At 32.9% G+C, this 27,903-nt stretch overlaps 2 protein-coding genes and 1 non-coding gene across 8 annotated transcripts; 1 reads left to right on the top strand and 2 right to left on the bottom strand.

Moving 5' to 3' along the window:
* Nucleotides 1–826: 826 nt before the first annotated feature.
* LOC132033851 (uncharacterized) lies at nt 827–5,785 on the bottom strand. Its single transcript, XM_059423972.1, has 10 exons — nt 5,631–5,785; nt 5,458–5,519; nt 4,425–4,544; nt 4,206–4,305; nt 4,048–4,128; nt 3,918–3,967; nt 3,675–3,825; nt 3,542–3,598; nt 1,773–1,894; nt 827–1,671 (listed from the first exon to the last, which is right to left on the bottom strand). The coding sequence occupies exons 1-10, from the start codon at nt 5,691–5,693 to the stop codon at nt 1,467–1,469; spliced, it is 1,011 nt and encodes a 336-aa protein (XP_059279955.1). The 5' UTR covers nt 5,694–5,785; the 3' UTR covers nt 827–1,466.
* On the top strand, nt 1,155–1,225 carry TRNAG-GCC (transfer RNA glycine (anticodon GCC)). The gene has a single exon. It is a non-coding gene; the product is annotated as a tRNA-Gly (tRNA).
* Nucleotides 5,786–8,992: 3,207 nt separating the features above from the next.
* LOC132033849 (type IV inositol polyphosphate 5-phosphatase 3) lies at nt 8,993–27,014 on the bottom strand. Of its 6 annotated transcripts, none has more exons than XM_059423965.1 (12): nt 26,858–27,014; nt 17,938–18,028; nt 17,701–17,857; nt 17,543–17,608; nt 16,071–16,143; nt 15,871–15,975; nt 14,514–15,378; nt 13,027–13,211; nt 11,892–12,000; nt 11,140–11,282; nt 10,323–10,557; nt 8,993–9,289 (listed from the first exon to the last, which is right to left on the bottom strand). In XM_059423965.1, the coding sequence occupies exons 2-12, from the start codon at nt 17,971–17,973 to the stop codon at nt 9,266–9,268; spliced, it is 1,998 nt and encodes a 665-aa protein (XP_059279948.1). In that variant the 5' UTR covers nt 17,974–18,028; nt 26,858–27,014; the 3' UTR covers nt 8,993–9,265. The 6 variants fall into 6 exon arrangements, with proteins under 6 accessions (XP_059279948.1, XP_059279950.1, XP_059279951.1 ...); XM_059423967.1 differs by having other exon boundaries at nt 17,701–17,812; XM_059423968.1 differs by lacking the exon at nt 17,938–18,028 and having other exon boundaries at nt 17,701–17,812; nt 26,858–27,013.
* Between the last annotated feature and the right edge of the window lie 889 nt (nt 27,015–27,903).

Raw genomic sequence — 27,903 nt, 5'->3', positions numbered from 1 at the left:
GTGTGGGACTTTTGCTTATTTGAGTGGCTTGGACGGATGGACCATATTTTATTAGTCATTGACTCTTCAAGAAGTGTTTTAAGTCCAAGTTCCTCTTTTCTTTCTTTGTGAAGTACTTATTCAGTAATGTTGTGCTTTTAGAGTTTTAGTATAGTTTCTAATCCAGATCTAAATTTTTTCAAAAGAATATTTCAATCATTTACAGGTTCATTGAGAATTGGTCGAGTAATTTGAGACAAATCTCAATAGTTTGCTCAAGTCAAATGCAGGAATTGAAGATAAGTACAAAGGTGAAGCCAGTATTGTCAAAAAATTAATTGGATGTTGCTTGCTAGATTCCTTCTGCCCCCAAGTTTTTGTGCAGTTTTCCTTTGAAGTTTCAAGAGCATCAATTTTTGGAGGTAAATCCAGCACTCACAATTATAGTACTGACTGACAAATACTTCTACTACTTAAATAAAGTGTACGTTATATGCAAAAACAACTAAATAATCGCAGAGCACTCTATTGAAAAAAGGTGTGCACTAAGCTCGTGCTATGGGGAGGCTCCGAGAAGAGTAGAAATCACACTGAATCTGTGTGAAAGAGTAATTTATGTCTGACAATTATTTTACAATGTGAAATCTCGTAAAGCGTTCTTTAGGTTTCGCATTTGGCATACAATTATAAACTCTTTTAGCTCATAGTTTTTTAAGCTTTCATAAAATACTCCTAAAATAGTAAGACTTACCTCATGTGAACAATATATTATTCATAAATCCGCAAGACCAAAATGAATAAAACTCAAAAAGGTTCTACTACTAACCTGTATAATCTGAAAACATCATCCTCAATCAAGAGTAAAATAAGATCCTATGAACGTTTCACAATATCATCCGAATAATCTTACTTTCACAAAAGACTGGAATGCATGTATCAAAGTGATTCATTTTAAGTAACGGTCTACAACCCAATAATGGTAATCTAGAAGCTATCGAGTAGGAAATGTAACTCATCAACGATCACCTAGGCTATTGATATATGTTTCATCTTACGTAAGGTACTATAACCCCATAACAGTAATCTGGAGGCTCAATACAGTATGAACTGTCCAAGTACGTCTTATTCAGCTCATGTAAGTTATGAGACGGAATTAAACTTTCATGTGTCAACTAGCACCAGTGGTCTAGTGGTAGAATAGTACCCTGCCACGGTACAGACCCGGGTTCGATTCCCGGCTGGTGCAAATCTTTTGTCTCTTTTTCTATTTTTGTTTTTGCATATCTTCAGTATTATAATCATTGAAAATTTCTTCACCTGTCAACATATTTATCATAACTTCCAAATGCTACAATAATAATCACAAGAAATACTCATTGTACAAAATCAAAAGAAGCAAAGATAACTAGTTTTATGCTTTAAGAGATCATAATCCTATTTTATAAACTCGCTCATTAAGGATTCTTTAGGGGAGTATATATGTATCCTCATAAGCCAGCAAAAGACCTAAGTTTCTCAATTATGAAGTCTATAGCAGAATGAGAATTCTTAGTGCCTGTCAATGGCAGATGTTTTGGTGCTTCAGCTCTGTCAAAATAAAATTGTCCAGAAACCAACTTGTCTTTTGGTTGTAAAGCCAACCAGATAACTGTATCTGCACCTTCCTCACTACTTCTAAGTTTTCCTTCAAACCTACAAAACATAAATTTCGTATAGTTCTAGGCTCGAAATTATTTTTAGGAAGGTAAATGAATTCACTAGGGAGTGTGCTCCACGAGAGACGATTCACTTACGATTTAGAAAAATCCGGCAAACTCTTAGCCACTCCAGGCGTCTCGGCCCACCCTGGATGCATGGTGTAGAAACCAACACCTTTATCTTTGTGTGTTTCAGCCCATTTTTCTGTCAATGCAACCTGAAATGAAAGATATACAAGTCCATTAAGTTAATGGTAGCTTTGAAGAACATGATATAATTTCGTTCTAGAGACTAGAGAGTAGAAAGAGTTGGAGTTCAGATGGAGAGCAAAAGAAGCAAGACACGTGAACGAAATTTGCCTGATATACATTTGTTGATTTGGAGGATCATAATATGCATGTCCCGTATATCCGTTTATCTACATCACAGCTAGATACTGATACCATGACAATACATACAAAATATAAAGGACGGACACATGCTTTGGCAAGATCAAGTAGTAAAATTCTTACTGGGTTCTAAGACATAATGGAAGGGAGAACTCTAAAGCTGTTCCGCTGTAGCACCCAAGGGTGCGGCCTAGTGATCAAAGAAGTGAGTTTAGAACCATGAGGTCTTAGGTGGAGGCAAAAATACTAGGTGATTTCTTCCATATGTCCAAACCTTGGTGGACTGAGTTACCATGAACCTGTGCTGGTGAGAGGTAACAAGTACCCCGTGGAATTAGTTGAGGTGTGACAACCAAAATTATCAAAGGAAAAAAAAGTTATTCTGTTTAAAAAGTTTGAAGAACTCCTACTTTATCGACGGTACTCTTGAAATATTAACTCACGACGTGTTCTAGCAGTATGGATAAAAATGCACTATATTTGTCCATGTGACTTAAGGAGATCCCACCATCAACTAATTTCTCGGAAGAAAACATATGAGTGGCATTGTAGAAGTTGGTTGTCATCATGGTAAAGGCCTTAATTAGGATCAACAAATCAAATTCCAATTTGCTGTAAGATAAAACTGAAAAAAGTTGTCTAGGAATGGGGGAGACAAACAACTACAGCTATCAAGGATGAAAATACATCTCTTATGTGACCATTAAGATATCAGTAGGAGCTACCCTTCTTCTTAGCATACTCATAAGCTAGGTAAATGTAGTTAGGATATAATTTTATGAATACCAATCATGCTTCTCATAGAAGTTTCTTTATGGAGTATTCATAGCTAACAAATAGACGATTCTGGAGGGAGATTGGTTCATGGAACTTCCATAAATTTTTTTAGATAAAACTTTAAATATTTTGAAGCAATGTATTCTCTTAAGAGATGCAATTCTGCCAATAACACTATGCAAATTGTGATGAACCAGTTCTTCTAGGTTCTTTACACCAAGAAGGATATTAATACATCTAGTAGCAAGCCTTTATGTTCCAAAAAGGGGAGGAAAATCACTTGTTTCTCTTGGATCTATAAGTCAATGAAAATAGAAAACAACAAGCAACATTTGAGAATAATGTTTACACCTTACTTCATAGCAAAACCTAGCTTAATGGAGGAACTATTTGAATAAAGGTGGGCCTTTCTAATATCATAAGGCACAAAAAGCAGGGAAAGGGGAGATAGACATTAAGCTCGCGTTTATCATTAGGAAAACTTCACTCTAACACAACAACGTCATAAGGGAGTCTAGACTCACACTTACTAAATGCATTAACACAAACATTATGAACTTAGCCACAATGGTGACTTAAAAGCATGCCCCTAGTAAGCATAAAGGCTACGCATCAATCACATTGATATCCTAAAAGTCACATGAATATCATCAAACCTCTTATAAGTACCCCTTTCCAAGAAAAAATATATAGTGTACCTGAACTCTCTTGTTCCGAGCATACTGTACCACCCCATCAAACTTGTCATCGCTAAACTGCAATTTAGTTTATCAGATAATAGGCTTCCTAGCAAGATCAAGGTATTAGAAAATTGAAAAGAAAAAATGTTACCTGTAAATCAGTAGTCAATGGAGATGTGTACATTCCACCAGAGGAAACCGTGATAACACGAGCATCAGGTGCAGCCTTCTCGAGGAGTGGTAACATCAACTCTGTCAAGGTGTAAGTTCCAAGAACATTTGTAGCAAAACTCATCTCATATCTGTTTTTGAGATAATGAAAGGATATCATCACCGTTTGAACAGCGGTCTAACGAGAAGTTTTTTTGAAAGCATTAAATATAAGCCTGCGTACCCTTCTGGTGTGATGACACGATTAGCTTCAAGCAGGCCAGCATTGTTAATCTTTTTATATAAAAAAATGAAACCAGTCAGAAGAACAGAAATCTAACGAAAAAGTTCACAAATGAGAAAAGGTATACTACCAGGACATGGACAGGCACATCTTTTGAACAAAACCGGGAAGTGAAGGATTTGACATCATTGACTGACGAAATATCGCACACCTGCCAATTTTTGAAACAGAACTTTAAAACAAAAGATTTCCTCTTGCACCAATTCAGATAATAGAAGTAACAGCTACCTCTAAGTAGACATTCTTATTTCCTGTGATTGAGTGAATTTCGGTAAGAGCAGCCTCTCCCCTCTCCTTATTACGGCATACCATGTAAACGGTCGCCCCACTTGAAAAATTCAAAAGAAATAGCTGTTAGTGATACCTGATACAAATTAAGTATAGTTCTTGAATTCATCTCTCAATGCCAACTCCATATAAATGAAGAATTGAAGGGAAGATAAGAACCGTGAAGCAAGACCCTCAGCAGTTGCAAAACCTATGCCGGAATTTGCACCTGTGACAATGCAATTCTTTCCTTCCATTTGAACTTGCATATCTTCTGGCTTGAAATTCTTTGCATGTTCCCTAAATTCAATTATGGCCAAAGATTAACTTATTGTATCCTTGAAATTGAAGGGGAGCCTTAGAGCAACGGTAAAGTTGACTCCTCGTGACTTATATGTCACGGGATTGAGCCGTAAAATCATCCATTGACCCTACGTGAATGTGATATGCTTTGTGAACCGGCTGCCCCTTTTCTCTAGTATCCTCACGACACAAAGAAATTCCCATAAATAAATTATATAAGGAAAAAGAATGGGACTTGATCACAAAAATAAATCAAGAGTATTTGCTAATCCCTGAGATCCACCCATCCACTTCTTAAACTTTACTCAAATTCAGCAGCAAATTCCAAGGCTCAAAAGATAAAAAGCCTTGGCGACATATTTCCTTTTTGACTTCTCCAACAAGTTGCTTAAACAAAACCATATTTGATAAATGAAAATTTTCCACTTCAATTCTCATTTCTCCAAATGCTAAAATAACTGGAATATTGGCTTGATTCTCATAACCAATAGCCAATACCAACAGACAATAACGACTAACGAATATCATCCTACAAGCAGGGGCGGATTTGAAGGGTGGTGAGGGTGGTCACCCGATATGTACATATAGGGTAGATTTTCTGTGTTTATGTACATATATTAACTTTTGAATATCCTAAACAAATGCAAAAGGTTAGCTCAAGCGGTCCAGAGTATTCAAAACTGTCTTTAGTGTCCTACAAGAAACCCATTTATATAAGTAGAACACATAATCACAAAAAAACCACTTCACTAATTAATCTCCCAAGTTGAAACTCAAGGAAAAGGTAAATTGCAATAACTCTTCTATCAACATTATAACTTTGTAAGTATACTAACTTGAAGTAATTACTAGGAGAAGAACCCCCTTCAAATCAAACATATAATTCATATTCCAAAAAAAAGGGACTTACAGAAAAGCAGACTTTGTGAAATTCATATATCCATAAAGCCCAAATGCAGTAGCTCTCAATGTCTGCATTTTAGAACAACAACATCAAGAATCAGAAACAAACCAAAGGAAAGAAGAAAAAAAATCTTGAAAAATAAAGAAGTGAAATGATCAAAAGTGTGTTTATTACTATACCTTGACAATAAACATGATGAGAATTGAAGTAGAGATACGAATTTGAATATGAAAAGTAAGCATTCAGCAATATTTTTCTCACTTGTACAAGACTCTGGGAGTTGAAAAGTGTAGTTTGCTACTAGGCTTGTCTTGTTCCACGTAGACCACTAATCTTACCGGCTTTTTTTTTTTTTTTTTTTTTCAATTCCTTGCCCTTGACATTTCTTTTTTCTTTAATCTTTCTTTTTACATTATCTCAACAACAACGACAACATACTCATTATAATCGTACAACTTTTTTTACATTATCTCATTATTTGAATAATAATAACGTATGATTGTCCCTAATAAATACGAGTAAAATGTAATCCCTCTGTTTTAATTTATTTATCTGATTTTGACTTGACAGGGAGTTTAAAAAAGTAAAGAATTTTTAATCTTGTCGTAGTTAACTAAAGATATGTAAAAGTATCAAAATGACATTTAATCTTGTGGTCTTAAACATGTCATGTGGAAAGTTGAAATTCAAGAATTGACAAGAAAAAAATACATTCTTTTTTAAAACAGATTAAAAAAAAAAGTAAAAACAAATTAAAATGGATGGAGCAATGCTATTTGATAGCTTTAGACAATGGTAAGCCCGTCATATTCTTTTTAAGGTGGCTTATTTACTTTTCTTTAAAAAGTTTTTAGATATTTTTTTTTATGTGCCCAATCCCGTGCAGGTCCTATAAATGTTTCCATAATTGATTATATAGTAGTTCAAACTTTCTATCCATTTAGAATTACCAGATGCTTATTATATTTTAAGTTATAATTAGACTTATGATTTCCGCTGCTTAATTATGTTATGCTTTGTTTACTAGCTTATGAAGTATGCTTAGTATGTTTAATCATGGATACGTTCGATTCAAGCTGACTGGGTGCCGATTACTAAGTCTTTAGGGTTCGGATGGTGGTCAAGTACCTTCGTTTCAATTTATGTGACATTATTTAACTAGGCACATTAATATTTAAGAAAGAAAGAAAGAAAGGCTTTTGAAACTTATAATTTAAAGCCTTAACTATTTATGTGATTAAATTATCTTATTAAGCGTAAAATAAAAATATTAAAATAAAATTATTTTCAAATGTAGACAGACAATAATATTTTGGAATTGACAAAAACGTATTTATACAACCTGTTTTATCTCGACACACAAATAATATATGTTCTCATGCAAAATTACATAAAATAGTTCTCAAGTTTCACGAAACTGTTTACATTGCCTCAAAGAGAAATATTTTGGGTAATGTCTTGGATGATCATTCAAATTTTAATTTTATTACATCAAAATCACTAAATTATTATTTCTGTAACAAAAAAAGATACTCAACTTTGCATGAGATATCATAAAACATGTCTCTTTTGTTTTTCACTAGTGACTAGTCTGCTGTGAATTACGGCGAGTCACTTCCTCTTCTAAATTGATGAGATAAGATTCAAAGATTTCGACTTCCATTATTTTCTAAATGGACAATAACAATATGATAGTTGTAATGTTCGATATAAATTTGATTGTGCACCAGGTCATCATTGCTACTTGCTTCTATATTTGATAAATGATTTAATTCTTTAGCACGTAAGCAATAATATAATGTACACCTCTTCCTTTTTTATTTCATTTTAAATATAACGAGTTAAATATTTAAATCAGCTTGCATGCATCTCTCGTTGGTACATGCTACCTCTTACCAACCTAGGTATCAAGTCATTGACCTCAAAATTAGTTTTTAACTTTGCTTAAATATCTCCTTCCAGAATACCTTTAAACTATTTATTGTCGAGTTTGTTACAAATAGGGTGGTACATGGACCGGGTTAGTTCGGATTTTTTAAACACCAAACCAAACCAATTGCGTCAGGTTTTAAAATTTATACACCAAACCAAACCAATAAAATTTGGGTTTTTCAACCTCGAGTTTTCTCGAATTTTTTGGGTTTTCGATTTTCTCAGGTTTTTCAGATTTTTTTTCGGAATAGTCTTGATACAAAACATATAATTTTTACTTCAAATATTTCTTTAATCCTAATAAGATATAATTATATAATTAAGGTGTTTCTTAAGAAAATAACACAAAATGTGAGAAGAGTAATGATATTGTATTAAAAAATTCAATAAAAGCTAATATAATCAGTTAAAATAAATATTGCTAATTAACAAGCCATAAAAGAAAATGACCATAATCTAAAAATACTAAGTCATGCTAAAATAAGTATTAATTACGTGACAACAAAAAAAAAAAACTTAAATTATATATTTTTACTCTCTAAATCAATTATGCAAAACTAAAAAATAGATATCCAACATTATTGTCATTCTTAGTGGTAAATAGAATTTCTTTTGTTAGGATTAGCGTTGAGTTGATTTTGATTTGGACTTTATTTGAGTTACTAACATCCATAGGATATAAAACTTATTGACATTCAAAATTCTAAGTTCAACCTTGAATAATATGATAATAGATAAAAAATTACGAAAAAATTTAAGAAATATTTATAAATTACTTTACAAATAAATATTTTTATGTATAAAATATTTTAAAAATTGAATACATGTAATGTCGAGTTGGTTTGGTTCGATTTGACTTTTTTTAGTTAAAACCAAACCAAACCAATTATGGTCGGATTTTTTTTTCCAACACCAAATCAAGTCAAACCAAACCACTAGTCAAATTTTTTTCTCGGTTTAACTCGATTTATCGATTTGGTGCGATTTATCGGTTTACTTTGTACACCCCTAGTTACAAACATAGTTTTGAGTTGGGGGTCAAGCAAACATGAGGTGAAACTGCCACCACTAAATTCACACACCTGGTGCGAATAATGTACGACTCTCTGTCACAGTGTCCAGTCATATTTGTTACTTTTCCTATCTTTTGAGTTTGTGAACCAAGGAAAGAAGCCAGAAAGCCATTTCTTCTCTTTCCCTTTCAAGCCAACATAGTTACTGTTAAATCCTCGAGTAGACTTACCTTGATGCATAAACCATGTTGTGGAAGTTATGGTCGCAAGATTTCAAGTTCTATTGTTGCACACCAGAGTTTGCTAACTTCTTTCCCTGCCACAGCACCAGTTAATTCTGTAGACTTGAAGAACATCACCATGAACAAGAAAGTTAAAGTTTCTTTGACAATCCATGTAGCAGTGTACACCGTAGGAAACAGCAACTTTTTGCCGAATTCTTAATTTGCAGAACGGAAGCAACATATGGGGTAAGATCCTTCTATTTCATTGCTACATTTTTAACATCTGATAGAAAAAATAAAACGAAGAAACAGAAAGAAAAACGTGCTACGTATTGTACAGAATGTTATTTGTCAGAAAACCTGGGAGCAATATTATTGCATACATTTCTAATTTGCTATACGCTGCTTCAGAAATTCATGCTGGAAAAAGCCTAGACTAAGAAGGAAGACTACAAAAATGAGCTCGCTCACTTAGAAGTCTCAACAACAACAATATACAGTAAAGATGCATCACCTAAACACAATATACAGCCTCAAGGGTGAAGAATAAAAAAATCACAATAATATATGCAGACCGTTACTCATGAAAATTTGCGAGTCGTGGAATGTTTATCCTGCAGCCTCTTCAACTGTCGGAAACATCTTTTAGCGCATCCAATAAGATTTGTCCTGTTTCAGCAAAAGATTTTCGTAAAAGAAATGTTAGAAATCCCTAGCTTTCACTGACAACCATCAAAAGCAATACACTTGTCAACATTAATACTTTCAAACAAAATAATTTTACATTAGAACTTAGGATCATGGCTCGCTTTCTTGATTGCTTTTGAATTTAACATGTATATACTTCTTTTCTATGACCAAGCTACTTACTGATGCATGATGTTTTCTTTCTACTTGAAGTCAAAATCTCAAGATTTTTTTTATGATTGCTTTCACTTTTGGAAGAAAGCAATTCTGCAAATAATCTGATTCTAAAGCCTGAGTTGTCAGATTCATGTAACAACTCCAACAAATTAAAACATGAGAGAGAGAATCACTCAGGGAAACCATAAAATGGTATTGGCAACTGCAATCTTTTTTTTTTTTTTTTTTTTGTGAGATATTCGTTGTCTTTGGAACTCAAGTCATTATTTTTCATATCTAGCATCAATCAACTTTTCCAAATATCACAAAAACTTATACCATCATAGGGGATACCTGTATGCCAGAAATAATATCAGATAATACTTTGACAAAATACCAAAATTGATAGTGCCAGGAGTGATTTAATTTTCTGTGAAGTTATCATACTGCATCCACAATTTTAGAAATTTCTTTCCACCATATTCTCTTTCTAGTTTGAAAACTCTGCAAATTTTAAAATGACATGGTAACTTCGCGTTCGCCCTCCTATATATCTATCAACTACACCTCAATCCTAAATTAGTTAGCACGGCTGAGATTCCAAATATTTCATTTAACCAAGACGGATGATAGCCATCTCATATAATTTCATAATTTCAAACCCTCGAGACTGCAAAGCCAAATACTTGCACAACATCATTTAGGAATTAGGAGACTATATAACTAATAGAAATGACACTGTTGGTTATGATGTTCACTGACCCTCCATCTGCTTCCATGACAAGATTTGTTTGAAATGAGCGCACCAAAAGGAATTATGCTTTTATTTAATATTAAAATATATAATTGGAAAACAAACCTGGTTTGATATGAATCGGCTCATTCCACTCTCTATTCCCATATTTGTCACAATTTCCTCCTTTGCAATTTCCGCATCAGTAAAAGTGAGGGCCCGCTGCAACTTCCTGGGGCTAAATTCCTCAACCTCTACCATATATGTGGCAGAGACAGGTCGATGATCTGAAAACTTAAGTTCAGATCTCCCATAACTCAGAAGCCTTATCCCATTCCCGAGTGATAGGATTCGATCACACCTGAGAAACAAGAAATATTCAAATACCAAAATTAAAAAGTATTGGTTGTAAAAGAATTGGGAAGTGAAATTTTTACTGTGCATTAAAATAGCTCGCCTAATCTCGAGTCACTAATCACGATATATAAGTTGCCAATCTGATGAGAGAACCTGATGACTGAAGCACAGGCATCACTTAAAGAGAAAAAACACCAGATGGACATAAAAGATGACAGGCTTATACACTTAAGCGAGGGACTGCAGTCTGCAGTTGCCATTAGGCAACTTAAATTTAGCATGGTCTGAGTTGTTTTGCCATGCTTTCTCTTGAGCAGAGGGTCTTTCGGAAACAGCCTCTCTACCTTGCAAGGTAGAGGTAAGGTATGCGTACACTCCACCCACCCCAGACCCCACTTGTGGGATTACACTGGGTATGTTGTTGTTGTTTACTTTGTTTTTTCAAATAGCAGCATAAATATATTGATTTGCAGTACACGTCATAGATTACAATTAAGCCAGAATTTTTAAGATATTGGGTAATACAAACAAAAGACTAATCTGAGTCAATAAAGCGCTTCAACGAACAATAATAATCGATACATACCATGCTGGATTACGTCTCCCGCCCTTTGGATCCTCTCCACAATACTTCTCTGAGTTTACTTCATATTTATAAGTCGGCGGAAAGTTTAATGTACCTTCGGACCACCCATCAAATGCACGACCTTTCTTGAACTCTTTGCTGAGCTGGAAAAAATAGAAAGACGTATGTTATCATCACAATGTTAAATTGCTTATAGTCTCAGATTCAAATCAATTCAAACACGCATAAAATTTCCATCTACTCTGGGCTCACAGTTATTTTTCCATGAACATTACCGGGTCAATGGTGTCTGAAAAGGATTGTTAACAGTGATAACTAATTAAACTAGCCACAACTTGTTATAATACAGGCCTTCTTCTGTTTCTCTATTTCATCATTGTGAAAAGTTCATCAAATGCAAATCATAAGTCACTGGTTGCGGAAATTAAAGTAGATGCCCGTTGCCCACCACCTCTAATTGGAGCTTACACAAGCACAAAATGAGAGAATTTACTTTTGGGGGTGGAACAGGGGACAGTCAGGGAAGGTAAAGATCAAGAAATAAAACATTTTCTGCAGAAATGATGCAGTCATCTACACAGAAGACATCAACATGTTGCGGCTTCTCAAACCGAACTCCTAATAGAGTATAAAGGGTGAGAATGCAAATGATTGAGCAGCGGTTAAGTCAACCAGGAACGTTGACTGATCAGAAATTCAATTGACAATCAGTGAGAAATAAGCATTTACTGTTTAAGAGTATCCACATTTACCTGATCACACTCAATTAACTTACACCAGTCCTTTTTTAATATCAGCTCCCGTGTTCTATCATATGGTAAATTAATACGATAATTAAGATCTCCCAGCCAGATTATTCGCCTGCAACAGTATAAACTTGTCACTAATCTGAATCTTTTCAAGAATGAGATGAGGCTAAAGTCTATAACATCAGAAAAATTGTACATGGAAAGCAATAATGTCTTTAAGTCTGATAATTAGAAATTGCCAGTACACGGAAATATGAATTTAGTTTTAGATTAATAAAAGCTGATTATACCTCAAGCACCATCAATAGAGGCATAGGCCACACAATATAACCAGCACCAGAGAGTTTATACTATTGCAGGAGAATTGCAACGGAATATCAGACAATTTAGATGGTCAGATCTAATCCTGAATCAAATACACATGGATTGCAGAAAAGTTTCTCAAACACACGATATTCCAAAAGGTAAGTGAAAAAGAATTTTCTACATGTTTGCTGGTGTAGAAGCTCTAAGCCAGCATCCAAGTGTAAAAGAACCATAATTGCACATGCGTTTGCAAATTGAACAATGAGTTAAATCTATGAGGATAATACTAGGTGCACCATATAGCATCAGAGAACCACTGAACCAGGAGCAGCCAGCGGATGAGATGGAAACATAAATTATTCCAGGATAAATAATCTTTTCCTTCCCTCTCCTCCAATAAACAATAATCTTTCCAAGTAACCCAGGATCAGTGTGGCCTCTTTTACTATTACGAGCTAAATTCTTCAGTATGTGGGTTTCTCTGTCTTTTTTGATAAAGATGTTCAATACCTGGCTTGAGTGGGACTACTGTAACACAGGGGTATTGGGGCATAGTTCTATTCTATTTATTTGTGTTCTAGCCACCAACTTGCCACTTCGATTTGTCAAGAGAAGGAAAATTGCAACATCGACAAACATATTTTTTGTGCCTTGAGAAACCATCCCCAAAATAGTCCCCCATGAAATTCACAAACAGAGAAAAACATGTAAAATATACTTACTAAATCAGACTTGGTGGAGGGAACAAAATCCATGGTTGACAAAAGAGAGAGAAAGGTTACAGTTCTGTAGATTTAACAGAAAAATTTGCTAAATAGGCAAACACACTCACTCATGATCATGGATGCTCTTAGGAAGTCCGATTGAAGAAAATGCATTGAAATGTGTTCTTCGATGAATTTCATAGACGTCAGTGTTTCTTTTGACTGCATCTGTCTCCTTCTCACCCGATGTTAGGTGAGTGCAGACAAAACAAAAGAAAGTCTGATATATTGACATGCTCACAGATACTGATCCCTGAAGAAAAGAGTAAGAGATGAGTAACATACATTTCCTGCACCCTGGTAATTACTTTGAAAATTTATTACTTATCAGGAAAAAGGAATGAAAAAAAAAAAAGAGTTAGCAATGAACTGCAACTAAATACGTGTATTTTTCCATTTAAGAAAATGAAATTCTGAGGAGTTTTTCATTAGCATCTACTATATTAAGATAAGTGTCATCAAAAAGCATAAAAGCAAATTGTAAAGTTCAGGTGATATTATCCAAAATTTATGTAGAAGACAAGTATGCCGGGAAAACCTGCTAAATAATGCAATTTCATCACAAAGTTGGAGGTAACCAACTTTCACAGAAGATCTGGATTTTTTCTGGTAGTGCAGTATGTCACAAGTTGAATAAAGAGCCTGTTTTTCATTACCCCAACTTATTTTTTTTTTTTAGCTTATAAGCTGTTTGCAGCTTATAAGCTGCTTAAAATAAGCTAAGTCAAACGGACCCAATTATTTTTTTGAGCTTATTTTAAGCACAAAATGACTTTATGTTGGCCAGCCAAACACTCAAAAAAGCTGAAAACAACTTATAAGCAACTTATAAGCCAATCCAAACGGGCTCAAAGAGTCAAAGTTCCTCTTTCCCCCTTTTAAGTTAGACCACATTTTCTATTGTCCTCTGCAAAAGTTTGACCTATATCCTTCGAGGGAAACCAGCCCTTATGCATGGACAAGCACAGTTGTTTTTGCAAAGTTTACCCTAGTTGAATGGTAAATACTGCCTATTAGCTCACAAGGTTATAGGAAGTCCGTTGCAATCCCAAATTATAGAATAGCTAGTCAATAGACAGATTCTATTGACAGCTTTTTATTGTTACCATTTTATAAATAAAATTGACAGCTTTTAAATCTGGATTCAAGTGGCCTATGTCTATCTGTTTGATAACTGGGTGAATGTAACAGTGTGGTCCCAACTATAGGATTTCATTAATATTATGGAATTAAATATACCATCTAAGATCATTGTAATGCAAAGGAAACAAATACTGGAAGAAAGTCTATGAGCGTACTTCTATCTACCAATATCCTTAAAGGATTAGAAAATACATTTGACAGGAAAAGACCATCAATGATTCTAATCCTTTGATCATTTAGATGTGCTTTTCTGTCTACTGATAAATCTCTGAAATGCAGTGCAACATATAAAATAAAAACTGATAGGGATGTTTCTTCGCTTCCAAGTTCCAACTATTAAAATAATGTCATTATCTTTCAAACAGCTATCAAAAGCAATCACCAAAAAGCTTAAAGTTATGAAAGAACAAACCTTGTTACCGATGAAGCCCATCACACCAACACCAACTGTAGATACATTCAAATTCTGTATGTGCTTTCTTAGGCCCCTACGAACCCATACGCTAAGAAAAACTCCAACCATTTGCTTGCTTACAATCCTCACGTAAGGTGGTTTCCTTTTCCTATTTATCAAAGCTTTAAGATCTAGTTCTGCAAGCAGAGTTACATCTGATTGTGTTCTATTCTGACCACTAACAGGCAACTTAAAAGAATTGTAAGCTTTAAAAGATTTAGAAGCTTTGAATGATTTCAAAGATTGTAAGGAACCAGGTCTTTCTGAAACATGCTGGCCCAAAAGATCCAATGGTCGCTCTGGCCAGCAAAGACCAATTCTTTCTGTCCCACTGAGCGATTTTGTCAATTTTTTGGCAAACTGCACATTTGATTCGCCTGCTTCTTCTTTATCCTCGTCTGGTCTAAAGCAATTCAGCCTGTCTAGCTTCTTTGAAGAAGAAAATTGCCTTTGAAACTCCTCATTGATTGGCTCCAAACTCCAAGTATTGTTCAAAAAAGCTAAACCATTTTTCATATTCGTATCATCCTCCATGACAGATTCATCCTTGATTTCATCAAAGCCACTGGACTCTTCATTTATTGGGAAAACTTCCTCCTCACTGCCACTGTCAGATTCAAAGGCGATTTCTTCATCTATATCAGGGAAGTCTTCGGATGGCTTAAACCTTGATGGAGAAGGAGGATCACTAAAGGATCTAAAATTATTCACCGGTGGGACTTTATTCAGACTTTCGCGAATGACGTCCTCCCAAACTGAAATTGGGCGGGTATCTTCAGCACCAAATATATTGCCAGCATTTAATGGTATAACTTCCTGAAATCTGTTTATGTAAATAAGAGTAGTTAATATAACTTAGGAGACTTTTTACATAACACCAAAACATCAAAATAAATTCTGATGTCTGGGTGATGCATGGGTGCATGTGAGATTGGACTTTTCACCATCTAATGGAACATGCATCCTCAGTTAAATCATGAACCTGATGGTAGGTAAAGGTTCAAATGTGAAGGAGAGGAAACTAGTTGTAGAACTGGACAGTAGATTTAACTTCTAATATCATTGGTAAGATACAGAGACCATATGACACACTTTAGACCAAAAATACAATTGCATCTCTAACTTTCGATATTAACTGTGGGAGGTGACTACCTTATCCCCCGAAAAGGAAAGCTGTGGCTGGTGACATGACACCGTAAAAGTCATTCTGCTCGAGCAATTTTGTGCACTACCTATGTTGTGTGAAGAGCAATTGACAACACTCTTTATGCATAAATTACAGGTCTGGACTTCACATACAAAGAGACATACTTACCCAATTACATAGATGTCAGCAGGCTCATTAACATCCAACCAGCTATCAAGTTCAAGATCTTCTGTAGGAAATTTTCCTGCAACATTCCATGTGCCAACACATACTCTGGAAGCACCATACACAGTAAAGTTTATATCATGCTACAGGCCAATATGGAAACAGTATTTTTGGAGCAAAAAGTCAGAGTAAAAGATGCATACCTAATATCTTTTGTGTTAATATACTGTTGCCTAAATGTTTCTGACTTTCGTCTTCTTATTCTGGGAAGAGCATCTGAGTCATAAAAGGTCACAAACAAATTAACCAAGTATAGAAATGAAATAGGATTGAAGTAATTAGATAAGAAAATAACGGTAAAGTTCAAGATGACATATCGAAGAACCCAAATACATGAATAAAAAACAATTCGAACAAATTATATTTTCATACATGAACATTTTGGATAAAATTTGGAACTAAATTGAGCAACAAACAATTCTGTTACCATCAATACTGTTGCAACAAGATCCTTTACAGACTTTTAATTAATACTCTCTTTAACAAAATTATTTCATATATTTTTACATTTTAGTACCTATTAAAAAGTGAGACTAGCACATGTAAATTTTACTTTGAAAAGATTAGTGAAAGGACATTGAAAGTGGCACAAGTGTTAATATTATAGGAAGAATAGAACTTGAATCTGTGAACCTGTAAGGACCATTGGAAATCCATGTCTCAATCTACACTGAAAATCAATTGTGCTGAGATTGTTGACTCTGTATTAGGAACCATTTCCATCATTCTGGGACGGTACATTGTTTGAAGGGAATAAAAAAAGGGAAATTTTCAAAATTATACCGCCAAATATAAAAATATTACGCCATGTAGCCCAATATACAACATTATACCTGGGTGAAAGCATTATACATAATGTATCAACATTGTATAGATGTGTATAACAGCTTATAAAAGGCGTTCATACACAAATATGGGCGAAACCAGGTAACAAACTCAAAATATGGGTTATGGCGCATAAATATTTTCTCCCAGTAGCCATAGAGGTGTTTGAATTGGCTTGTTTTAAGTGCTTTTTGACTTTTAAGTTCTTTTCTATTTTTCGTGGTGTTTGAGAAAGATAAAAAGTGATTCTAAGTACTCCCTCCATTCACTTTTACTCGTCAAGTATTCCAAAAATAGATTTTTCACTTTTACTTATCACTTTTAGCGTATCAGGACAAGACAATTTCTTTTTCCTGTTTTACCCATAGTATTAAATACTCACTTCAAATCATTTTTCAAATCCAATAAAATATGCACCAATTAATATGGATACATTGGTAAATTATGCACTTCATTTATTATTTCTTAAAGGGTGTGCATAATAAAAAATGAACAAGTAAAAGTGAACGAAGAGAGTACTTACTTTTAGGCTAAAAAAGTACAAAAATAACCTAAAAGTCAAAAGTTGGGAATTCCCAACTTATGGCTTTCAGCTTATAAGCTATTTTTTAAAAGTCAATCCAAACACCCTTATAGAGCGTAATTTTACCTCAAAAAATACCTAAGGAAGTTCAAAAGGTCTTACGATATCTAATGGATCACCAACACTAGGAAAATCACCATTTAAAAAAAAAAAAGAACATTGTTGTATAAATATGGAAGTAAATTGAGCAACAAACAATTCTATTACCATCAATGCCAACTGGGCCTTCTTTTTCATCCTTAAGCTGCGACTGCCTCGGCCATTCACAGAATTCTACAACACAGCAAAATTAACAAGTCAATTTTTTTACAAAATAATGATAGCATACAACTTAGAAATGCTCAAGATAAAAAGACAAAAATAACCTTGATCGGAATCAGAACCGGAGTTGGAATCAGAGTCAGGGTCAGCACTATAATCGGAATCCTTAGCACTAATATTGAGCCATTTGCGCATAACCACTCGCGGCCAAAAAAGCTGTAGGCACGTGCAACCAGAACACAATATTTCAGCCCAACTCCTCTGCAATTCCTCATTCACTTGAATAAGGAAATAAACAAAAAAAACTAAAAAAAATAATAACGAAAAGAAATCATAATTACCTGAGTTTGATGCTGTTGTCTTGAGCTGTGTTTCATTTTTTTATTTCTTTTTTTTTTTTTTTTTTTTGTGTGTGAATTCAATGGAAAAACGCTATGGAGAGCAACCAAAAAAAAAAAAAAAAAGTAGAAGAAAATTAGTTGAAATTTTTTATTTTTACAGTAATAAAGAGCTTTAAATGGGAACAAAGAAGAGAAGAAGGAGGAGGAGGAAATGGGTTAACGAGTAACGACCACTATCTGGGGTGTCGTGGAAATTGCAACGGTATTTGAGCTGTAAAATCACATTAATTATATACTTTTTATTATTATTTTATTTTGGCTATATACATATTATACATAGATAGATAGATACCTTAACTTAATTTCGACCAATAACTAAACGCTCTAATTCTGCGAATGCATGTCTAGACACCTCAACTTGTCCTCACTATGTCTTGTGAGCACTGACATTGACATGACACATAAATTTTGAAAATCTCTGAATGATCATTTTGTAAGTTAAAATGTTTAACTGATAGTAGAGACCAAATTTAAATGTCTATATGAATATTCTGCCTATTTTTTATTTGGCAGAGGGCTTTGACTGTGGGATTAGGGACAAGGGATATTCAATTAAGATGATTAACGGGTTAATAATAATAAAATAAGTAAGGAAGGTGAAGTAGATTAGTTTAATGAAGAATATTTGTGGCCAAAATTGGTTGTGACTTGGTAATGGGATATGATTAAGAATTAGCTCGACATCATCACCATCAGCATTCAGCATGATGGATTGAAGTTAATAAACTTTCAGACGTGTCGTTAAAGAAGAAATTTCGTGTTTTGTTATCTACTGCTCCATGTGATATATATGTCACTAAAAATGTGGTCCATTGCAGTTGGAGCTATCTGCCATCACTTGTATAGTTATAATCAAAGTAACATAATTGATGATGACTAAAGTAAAAGTTGCTAAAAACAAGGGTAATTATTCGATAAAGGTACTGAGCACTTTTGGTAATTTTGTTTTTGATCCTTGTGATATATGACACATTATATTTAACCTTCAATTAATACACGAGTGATTAAATAGTGAAACGGTTAATGATCATGATGAATCTGTGAATATCTACTAGCAGAGTGATCAAAAGTTCAGATTTCAATTAATTGAAGTTTGAATGTAGTTATTCATATATCACAAAATTCATAATTATAATTTATCAATAATAGAGAGACCAAAATTTTCATTAAGCCTAAACATAATAAAAGAAATGTATAGAGGTACAAACTACAAAATAAGGCAAAGATGTCAGAAGATTAGAATTGCTTCTTTCAGAACAATTAATGATGAATTTATAACTCTAGCTGTTCTATCTGTTTTGTAGCGTTCTAATTGTACAAAAAGCTTTTAATCACAAGTTAAATAAGCATAGGACACCAAAATCAGTGTTGGAACCCGATTACTTGTTTTTGTTCAAGATAGATTACAAGAAGTTACGTATGTCTTTTTGTACCTCTTCTATTTATAATTATGACAAAATATGTCCAAAAAAAAGGTCGGCATTTCCAAATCATTCTTTAGATCTAAGTAAACTCTAGTTGAAGTGGTCCTTTGACTTTAGTGAACATGAGTAGTGCCACTTGGCCATGTGGAAACTTTTTTTTTTTTTTTTGACCTTTATGTTTTATCTCTTTATTCCCTTTTTTGTCAGAAGAAAGAGTCAAAATTCCATTGCTCAAACAATAATAATGACGAGATGTTTTCGTACACTTTCTCACAAAGACTGTGTGTAATGTTGTCCCCCGAATAGAGTGGTTAAAATGATAAATTTTGAAATCGAAGCTTCCTTGTGATCGAATAATATAGTACATAGCTTCATTGAAAGGAATTAACTTTTAACTATATATAGAAAATATAGCATCTACTATTCTTCAATTAAATAAAAGGCAGTGGGAAAGGATTTTATGACAGTTTCAAGGAAAAAAAACATCAGCAATAAAATGTAATTACCGAAATGATATTATATATTCGTATAAAAAAAAATTGCGCTATTATAAATTAATAATCAGTGTATATAATATTGGAAAAATAAACTAAAATTCATTTCAAGACATGAATTTACTTAGATCATGTATTAGCTAGAAATTTTTGAGAATGTGTGTTTGATTTTGTTCATGAACTAGAGAAGAATAAAAAGTCCACGATTTATGACATATGTATTTTTCAGACTAGACATATATGCAACAAAAAATAAATAGCACGCGTTATACTCAATTTATGTAAGCAAGTTGCGTGAAGTTAAAAAGAATTATTTTCTTACTTGTCTTTAAAAAATATATGACTCATTGAGTGTGATCTCATCCTCTCCGAAATTTTCAACATTATTTGGTATCACATTCACTTGCTCTGGGAGACCTCTGGAGAATCTAAGGACCCGTTTGACCATAAGAAGTATTCACTTTTTTTAGATTTTTTTTTCACTTTTTTCAAAATTGGTGTTTGGCGATAAAAATTTCAAATAAAACAACTTGAAGTTGTATTTGAAATTTTAAAAACAATCAAAATCTTGTTTTTCACTTTTTTCATTTTCAATTTTGAACAGTTACTTTTATTTTTCTGTTTTCAATTTTTACCCTAAATTTTTTTATTTTTATATAAAGGACCCTCAAAGGGTTTATTTTTACAGCTATTTTTATAAAAGTTTTTCAGAGTGTTTATGTTTACAGCTACTTGGTTTAGTTCTTGTTGGGTTTTGTATGGAGTACGAGTGCAAGGTGGGGTTGATGGGACATTGTTTACGCACGGTTATGTTTATTAATTACTTTGAGTTGTTTTGTTAGTTTTTTAAAATTAGGGATACAAATCATATTTCATATTTTTTAGAAAAAGTACATTTCAACAAAATATTATTTGCAAAAACTAAGGCCAATCACAACTTCAACTTCAAAAATTCCCAAAAAAGTGAAATTTTTTTGGTTTCTATGGCCAAATGCCTACTAAATGTTTGAAGATTCAAAAGAATAAATCTTCAGAAATAGACATGAGCGAGATAGGCTATTATAGCCATGAGGATATTGGGCTAGAGAGAGATCAGTTTGAAAAATTGTATTGGTAGGTTGATCAACTATAGAGATCTCAAAAGTGGATCAACTTTCGAATGAATTTTTCTAGAGCAAGAAGCCTGATAGTGTACGACCCAGACAATGCAATTGTTTATAAAGTATTGCACGACCAAGAATCTCAAATAGAGAGGCAAAATGATATTGCTTCCAATGAGAAAAATAAATAATAAAATCCACATTTTCATCTATTGAAACATCAATGATGAGATGTTTGAGAAGATTTGTTTTTATGAAACCCGAGAGAAAAGGAAGATGACAATAACAGCGCTGATGATGGAGGAGATATGAAGATGATTTGAAGGATGGCCAGCTCATTGCAAGAGTTTCACGATCCTTGAATTCACAATTTAGTTTGTGATGGTCATCGTTAAAGAGTCCAAGAATTTGAACATCATGACCATAGATGAACTTATCAGATCTTACAAATCAATGAATAAAAAGGAGCAAACAAGGCAAACAGAAGAACCGGTTGAACAAGTTTTGCAACTAAGTTTTCTCCTCTTGGAAAAAGATATATGAAAAACATGGCTCACATGAAAGACATCGTGAAAATGGACGAGGTAACATCTAAAAAAATAAGTTTGAGCTCGAGTTTCTAATGTCACAAGACCGACTTGTGGATATCTTCAACAAGTCATGAAAATTAATGTCTTCCAAGATATGCATCTCTTGGAGTGAAGAATCTAGTTTAAAGAGGGTTGTTGAAAAAATGGACTAGATTTATCACAAAAATACATTAATTTACTTAGTTCCTGTATTAGGAAATAAATAAATATGTATGTATAATTTTGTATATGAAGTAGGGAAGTAACAAATGTGGGATGAAAAAGATACATGTATTAGACTAGCAGCTAGTCATATGCCAAACAGTTCTATAAATGTCTAGACATTATAATCATTTTATGCAAGTAATTAACTGAAGTGAAAAATAATTATTTCCTCACTTGCCGTAAAGTAAGGAGTCATTTGGTTGCTAGTTAGAGTTATATATGTATTAGTAATGGAGAAATTATTAGTTATTAGGAAATTTATGTATTATTTTATGAATGGATTAGTTATGCAAGATTTAGTTATTTATATACTCCCACCCAATCTCTCCATCCCAAAAAGATTGTCTTTGATTCGGATTACGAAGGTCAAATTAACTAATGTTCAATGTGCATTCAGACATAGAATATTTAATTTTTTGAAATAAAATTACATATTTAGAAACTACCTAAAAAACATTATAAGTCACAATAGTTTATAATTCAAAATATTTAGAAAGTATTTGAAAGATATTAGGGCCAAAGAAAGTATCCTTTAATTGTCCAAATAATAAATAAGGCAATCTTTTTGAGACTAATGGAGTATTAGTTATTCATGTACTACTTCTACCTCAATTTTTGTGATACACTTTAAGCTCTAATTTGTCCCAAAAAAAAAAAAGGATACATTTCTATATTTAGAGATAACTTAACTTGAAACTTCTTCTTTTACCCTTAATAAAATGATTTACAGTCACACACACACACACACACACACACACACACATATATATATATATATATATATATATATCAAGCTTCAAAAGTGTTATTTTCTTTCTTAAATTTTGTGTCAAATCAAACTATATCACATAAATTGGGATAGAGGGAATATTAGTTATTCCATCTTCTATCCTGCATAAATAATACATAGATCCCCTCATAACTTATACATATATTAATTATGCGGGTTTCTAAATTGCAAACCAAACACCATATTAGGTGTACGTGTTGAATTCTATACATAACAAAAGAATACTACCAAATATAATATTATTACGAAGAATTTAATACATGAATAACTTAACTCCTAACCAGTAACCAAACGACTCCTAACTTAGTTTTGTTTTTAAGGTTACTTTCTAATGGATTGTCAAACTTTATGATGGGTTAACTACAGTGACAAGATATTTATACACTGTTAACATATATAGTACTCCAACTCCAAAAGTTGGGTCATAAATGCTTTTGTTCCCCCGGTATCATTCAAAGCCATCATCAATAATGAGACTAGCGTAGACAGGAAAAGATTTATGTTTGTTCCACTAGCTAGTACTTATACCTTTCCTCCCCGGTCAGTGAAGTGACCCCATTCCCCCCTCAATTTTGTCACAGAATGTACTAATACTGCTCCACTAGTTAGTCTCCTTTTTCCACTATTAGTAATTCGAAAGTAACAAGTCATACTGCTACTGAATATCATAGTCATGACCCTTCAATTCAAGCTGTTGTACTAACATACGACACATGTTGCTCACTGTATAGAACACCGAGTATCATAGATACAGCAGCAAACTCACTAAAACCCATCAACTTAAAAGTTGTTGTAATAGTATATGCCAACCTCTGTACTGTTACATATTCTTTCCCTCTGATTGGATTTGTTCTTTTGTTTTCTACGGGTGTCCGATACTTATATTAGGTCCGATTAAATTTAGATTTCCGTCAGAATGTCCTATATTAGAGGTAAACTGACGCAAGCAAAAGCGATTCCATAACTAAGGTTCGAACCATGGGCGGAGCCACCTCAGGCGAAAGGTGGTCTGGTGCATGTACACAAGTTAAATGTTCGCTATTATAAGTATATATTTAATTTTACACACCCTTAGTACAAGTGAGAAGAAAATTTGCATGCCCTTTCTCAAATTTCTGGCTCCGCCACTGATTCGAACCCAAAATCAATGATTAAGGATTAAAAAAGTGTTTACCACTTGCCACAATTCTTAGCTAGTTGGTTCGATTGGACTTAGTTGACTGGCTAATAGTGTAAGCAACTTTTTTGATTCAACAAATAAGCCATCATTTTCAATCTACTTATTTTAGTAAATATTAAAGAACGTAATCTATTCATTCTTCTGTGTGTGTCGTTTTACGTGAACAAACCATCTGCCCAAAGATGATGCATGGTTCAAAAGGGTACTAACTTCTTTTTCATAACACCAAATTTGGTTAAACGACAAACAAAAGACTTCGGCGACCCATTTCGTGGGTTCATATAACTCTTAACAACCATAAAATACTATTTTGTGGATGCCGTGCCCCTAATGTACCAATACCTTGACAAATAATGTCAGCAAACAGACTACTTATTCAAGGACAACATATATATAATAAAAAATACAGGCAACCATGTCTAATGTCTAGGCAGTATCTTGGACAGTTGCCTACTTGCCTCCTTACGAAGTAGTAATTGTATTTACTTCGTTAGGTACATCCGTACATGTAGGGATGTGAATTATCGTACCGAAATAAAAAGTAATGGCATTTTGACTTGGGCCGTGTTATGATGTTTGGTACAATATTCAGTATTTTTTAAACAAAATAATAATTATACAATGGAGAACAGTTGAGTGGTTTCAATTTGTGTGTACCGGCAGAGGCGGATCTCAAATTTTGAATTTATAGGCTCTGGGTTTTAGAAATAATAGCTTATTGAATTTTGAATAAATTATTTATACATATTAAATGAATTTCTTAACACAAATAAAGAGTTTTGGCTAAAGATATTGGATTCGCCGAACTTGTAGCTAGACTTCTAGTTTCGCCCTTGTGCGGCATGATAAGTCGATTACTATGATTTGTTTCACACAAAGGATAATTAATAATAATATAAAGAGAGTAAGTATTTGATTTTACAATACTAATAGTGTAATCCGAAATAGAGTAGTATATCATAAGGGTATTTAATATAATTAACTCTAGAATATTATTGTAGCCGTCGGTAGTTTTGTCTTGTTTTAGTTTGTTGGTACTTTTGCTTATGCCTTTTATATGGTTTTGAAAGAATTATTTTCCTTTTATAAGTTTTTTCCTTTTCTTAATGACCATCCTATTCAACTTTTTTTCAGGGAACAAAAAATCATGTTGGTTCAGACTTTGGGTTGAAAAGATTCACAAAATATCTAAACACCAACGTAGCGCCAATATGAAATTTTGTGACTAATATTCAGGTTTTCTTTCTTAGCCAATAGCTTGAGAGGTACCTACTTTTAAGACGTTAGGTTAAAACAAAATTCATCACGATTGGAAAATATCTAAATACCATCATTGCAAAAAGCTCCTCTCCACCCACATAATATCCATCAACTCTTTGAGGAATGCTTCTTATTACGTCTCCTCTTCATCATTTTTGATGTAGAAATTTCTTAACTACGATATATTAAGTTATTTGTTATACAATATTAATTATTTTTAGATTTTATATTATTGTTTGTGAATTAATTCTTTTTTAAGAGTTATAACATCAATCTTTTCATTTCCAAATTTCTAAGACATAAAGATTTAATTTTTCAATCTGTACTATTTGACAAATCTTTAAATAATGATAAAAGAGTATCTTTTTTTGGTTATTACTTGTTTGTTTTCAATATTATGTCATAGAAGTAACAACAATTTCCATAAGACATTCCTACACAAGTCCTCAAAAACCATAATAAGGCATCTAAGAACTTTTGTGAGGCAGAATTTCTTCATTTATCAAATTAGATAAGATAGATCAACATTCATTATTTTCAATTTAAGTCTTTTTTTTTTTTAAGTTAGGTACTTATTAACATGGGGTACACACAAATGCACATGCCCATAGACTAGCATTCATATCATTTTACCATTATAATGTGTAACATGCAATGGTAGGGGAAGTTAGGGATATTCCTTAATTTGTTCAAACCGAGAACGAATTTTGATTTTGCTGTTGGGCAGGCAAAACACCATTAATAGCCATAAAGGATAAAAATTATTCTTAAAGAGTTAAAAGGAGAAAAGAAGAGGGTAACACCATTATTATCTATAATAGTAATAAAACATGTGTTAATTACTAGGACCCCCACTGCCTTTTCCCCCAAATGTCAAAGATATAGTGCGAGCATTTAACAAATTTCAGAGATCAATGGCCCAATTTTAGCTACCAAGTGACTTTATTATAGGTAGAAAATATATGGCCCGCTTATTTGTAAAGAGGACTGAAACCAGAATATAAAAAAAGAATAATTTCTTAAAATTAACAGAAAAGAAGAAGAAGAAGAAGAAGAAGAAGAAGGAAAAAAGAGAGAAGTTTGTACAAATAAATTATGTTTTAAGTAACTATAGGTTTTATCTTTTTGAGAAGTGCCTCACTTTTAACAAAGGAGCTTTTTTGTTGAATTTTTAAAAAAAAAATAAAAAAAAAAATCAATATCTTAATTTTACAGTGTTATCCACAAGCAAATGTATTTTGGCAAAAAAAATGAAGGAGTACAAGAAGGAAGATTATGCAAAGTGTGCCCAGAAAAGTTTGTGGCCAAGTGAATAAAATAATTTATCCTTAATTAGAGGTTCAGGTTTGAGCTTTATAAATAAAAAGATTTTGACATGAAATATTTCTCCTTTAATGAGTCTTATGAGATATAAATCAAAATTAGAAGTAGCCTCGAATCGGAATATCAGACACCCGACTAAACCAAAAAAAAAAAAAAAGAAGGATACGCTAATGAATTTGGTGTTCTAATCTTAAAAGCTTTTGGGACATTTAGCAGAAAAGGACAATAATCTTGAACCAACAGCATTAAGTCGAAAACAAGAACAAACTAAAGTAAAAGGAACTGCAAGAATAATATATAGTACTCATGTTCAAAGCTTTTATGTTCATGGCACACTCAAAAGCAAGACATTTGACTATTTAATTAGTAGAAAAATGGGATCAAATTTAAACCAATCAGAAGTACAATGGAGTATAGCAAACCCAAGATCAATTCTTATTTAAATTATTATTTTTAATGACCCTTTTTCACTTTGAAGATGAAGACAGAACATACCTTTTTCTTCACAGAGTTGAGGTATTGGATTTTCTCTCTCTTGTCTCTTTCTTTCTTCAATGGCTTCTCTGCATTTGGGATTATTTTAAGCTTTGAGAGTGGCTGGAAAAAAAAGAGTCTAGACTATTCTGAATGTGAGATGTAGAAAAATGGGTGGAAGTTTCCCATTGAGAAGAAGGACCACCTTTTATAGATCACATCGTGCAAACACACTCAAGCCACGTGTCCCCTTATTTTTGGCATAAAATTCACAAATTACTAGTATCTTTATTTCCATAATCTATATACATACATAGATTATATAACAACATCCTCAAAGATATAATAATAGACCTCTAAAATAATTAAAAAAAATTATAATTATTTTTTTTAGTTATATTTTACTTCTATAACAATATTTTACTTATAAAAGAATAACCAATTTATAACAAAGACGCTCTTTATAAAATTACCCTCCATATAATGCTATCTACTTTTTTTGGTAATATAATAATCAATCATCTTTATAAAAATAGAACAAGAGAATATGGAAACCGAAGACGACAATGAAAATCTTGTGACTATAACCTCACCTATCACATTTTGAACCGATTAGAAGATTCAACGGTTCAACTTTAGATTCTCTTTCAAGGAAAGCAATTGATACTGTTTCTTTGAAAGTTTGAACGCAAATCTTCAGAATTAAGCGTTATCGTTATATCACACTAAGAGATTGGATTCTACGAAACAAGCTATAATTATGAAATTCTTCCATCAATCTAAAAAGAGTTTAATTTTCAAGTACTGTAGGTTTAAAATGTGTGCCTTATAGCTTAAAACTTTATACATTCAGTTAGGGATATATTAAAATTGTATTAACTTCTTTAATGTTTAGTTAGTGAAGTATTCATATCTTTGAGATTTAAAATTTAAATAATTTGTTATTTTTTATGACATTAAAACTAAAAAATAAATAGATATTATGCATCTTTTTGCCTATAACAGCCAACTACTATTTTAATGGCAAATGCTGTTATAGGTGTATAACAGTAATTCTCTATAACAAC

Source organism: Lycium ferocissimum, chromosome 10 (genome assembly GCF_029784015.1).
Source record: "Lycium ferocissimum isolate CSIRO_LF1 chromosome 10, AGI_CSIRO_Lferr_CH_V1, whole genome shotgun sequence".
NCBI lineage: Eukaryota > Viridiplantae > Streptophyta > Magnoliopsida > Solanales > Solanaceae > Lycium > Lycium ferocissimum.
The sequence above is the reverse complement of the archived record's forward strand: the minus strand, read 5'-3'. Positions and strand labels throughout refer to the sequence as shown.

Excerpts from the sequence above, each read along its gene's own strand:
- LOC132033849 (XM_059423965.1), bottom strand. The coding sequence starts at position 17,973 with ATGAAACACAGCTCAAGACAACAGCATCAAACTCAG. Across the intron at positions 15,379-15,870 it reads GCTGACATCTATGTAATTGG|ATTTCAGGAAGTTATACCAT; the intron begins GTAAGTATGTCT and ends TTACATAAACAG. Across the intron at positions 11,283-11,891 it reads AGTTAATTGAGTGTGATCAG|CTCAGCAAAGAGTTCAAGAA; the intron begins GTAAATGTGGAT and ends TATTTTTTCCAG.
- LOC132033851 (XM_059423972.1), bottom strand. The coding sequence starts at position 5,693 with ATGCTTACTTTTCATATTCAAATTCGTATCTCTACTTCAATTCTCATC. Across the intron at positions 1,895-3,541 it reads CTCGGAACAAGAGAGTTCAG|GTTGCATTGACAGAAAAATG; the intron begins GTACACTATATA and ends CTTTCATTTCAG. Across the intron at positions 1,672-1,772 it reads TTGCCGGATTTTTCTAAATC|GTTTGAAGGAAAACTTAGAA; the intron begins GTAAGTGAATCG and ends TATGTTTTGTAG.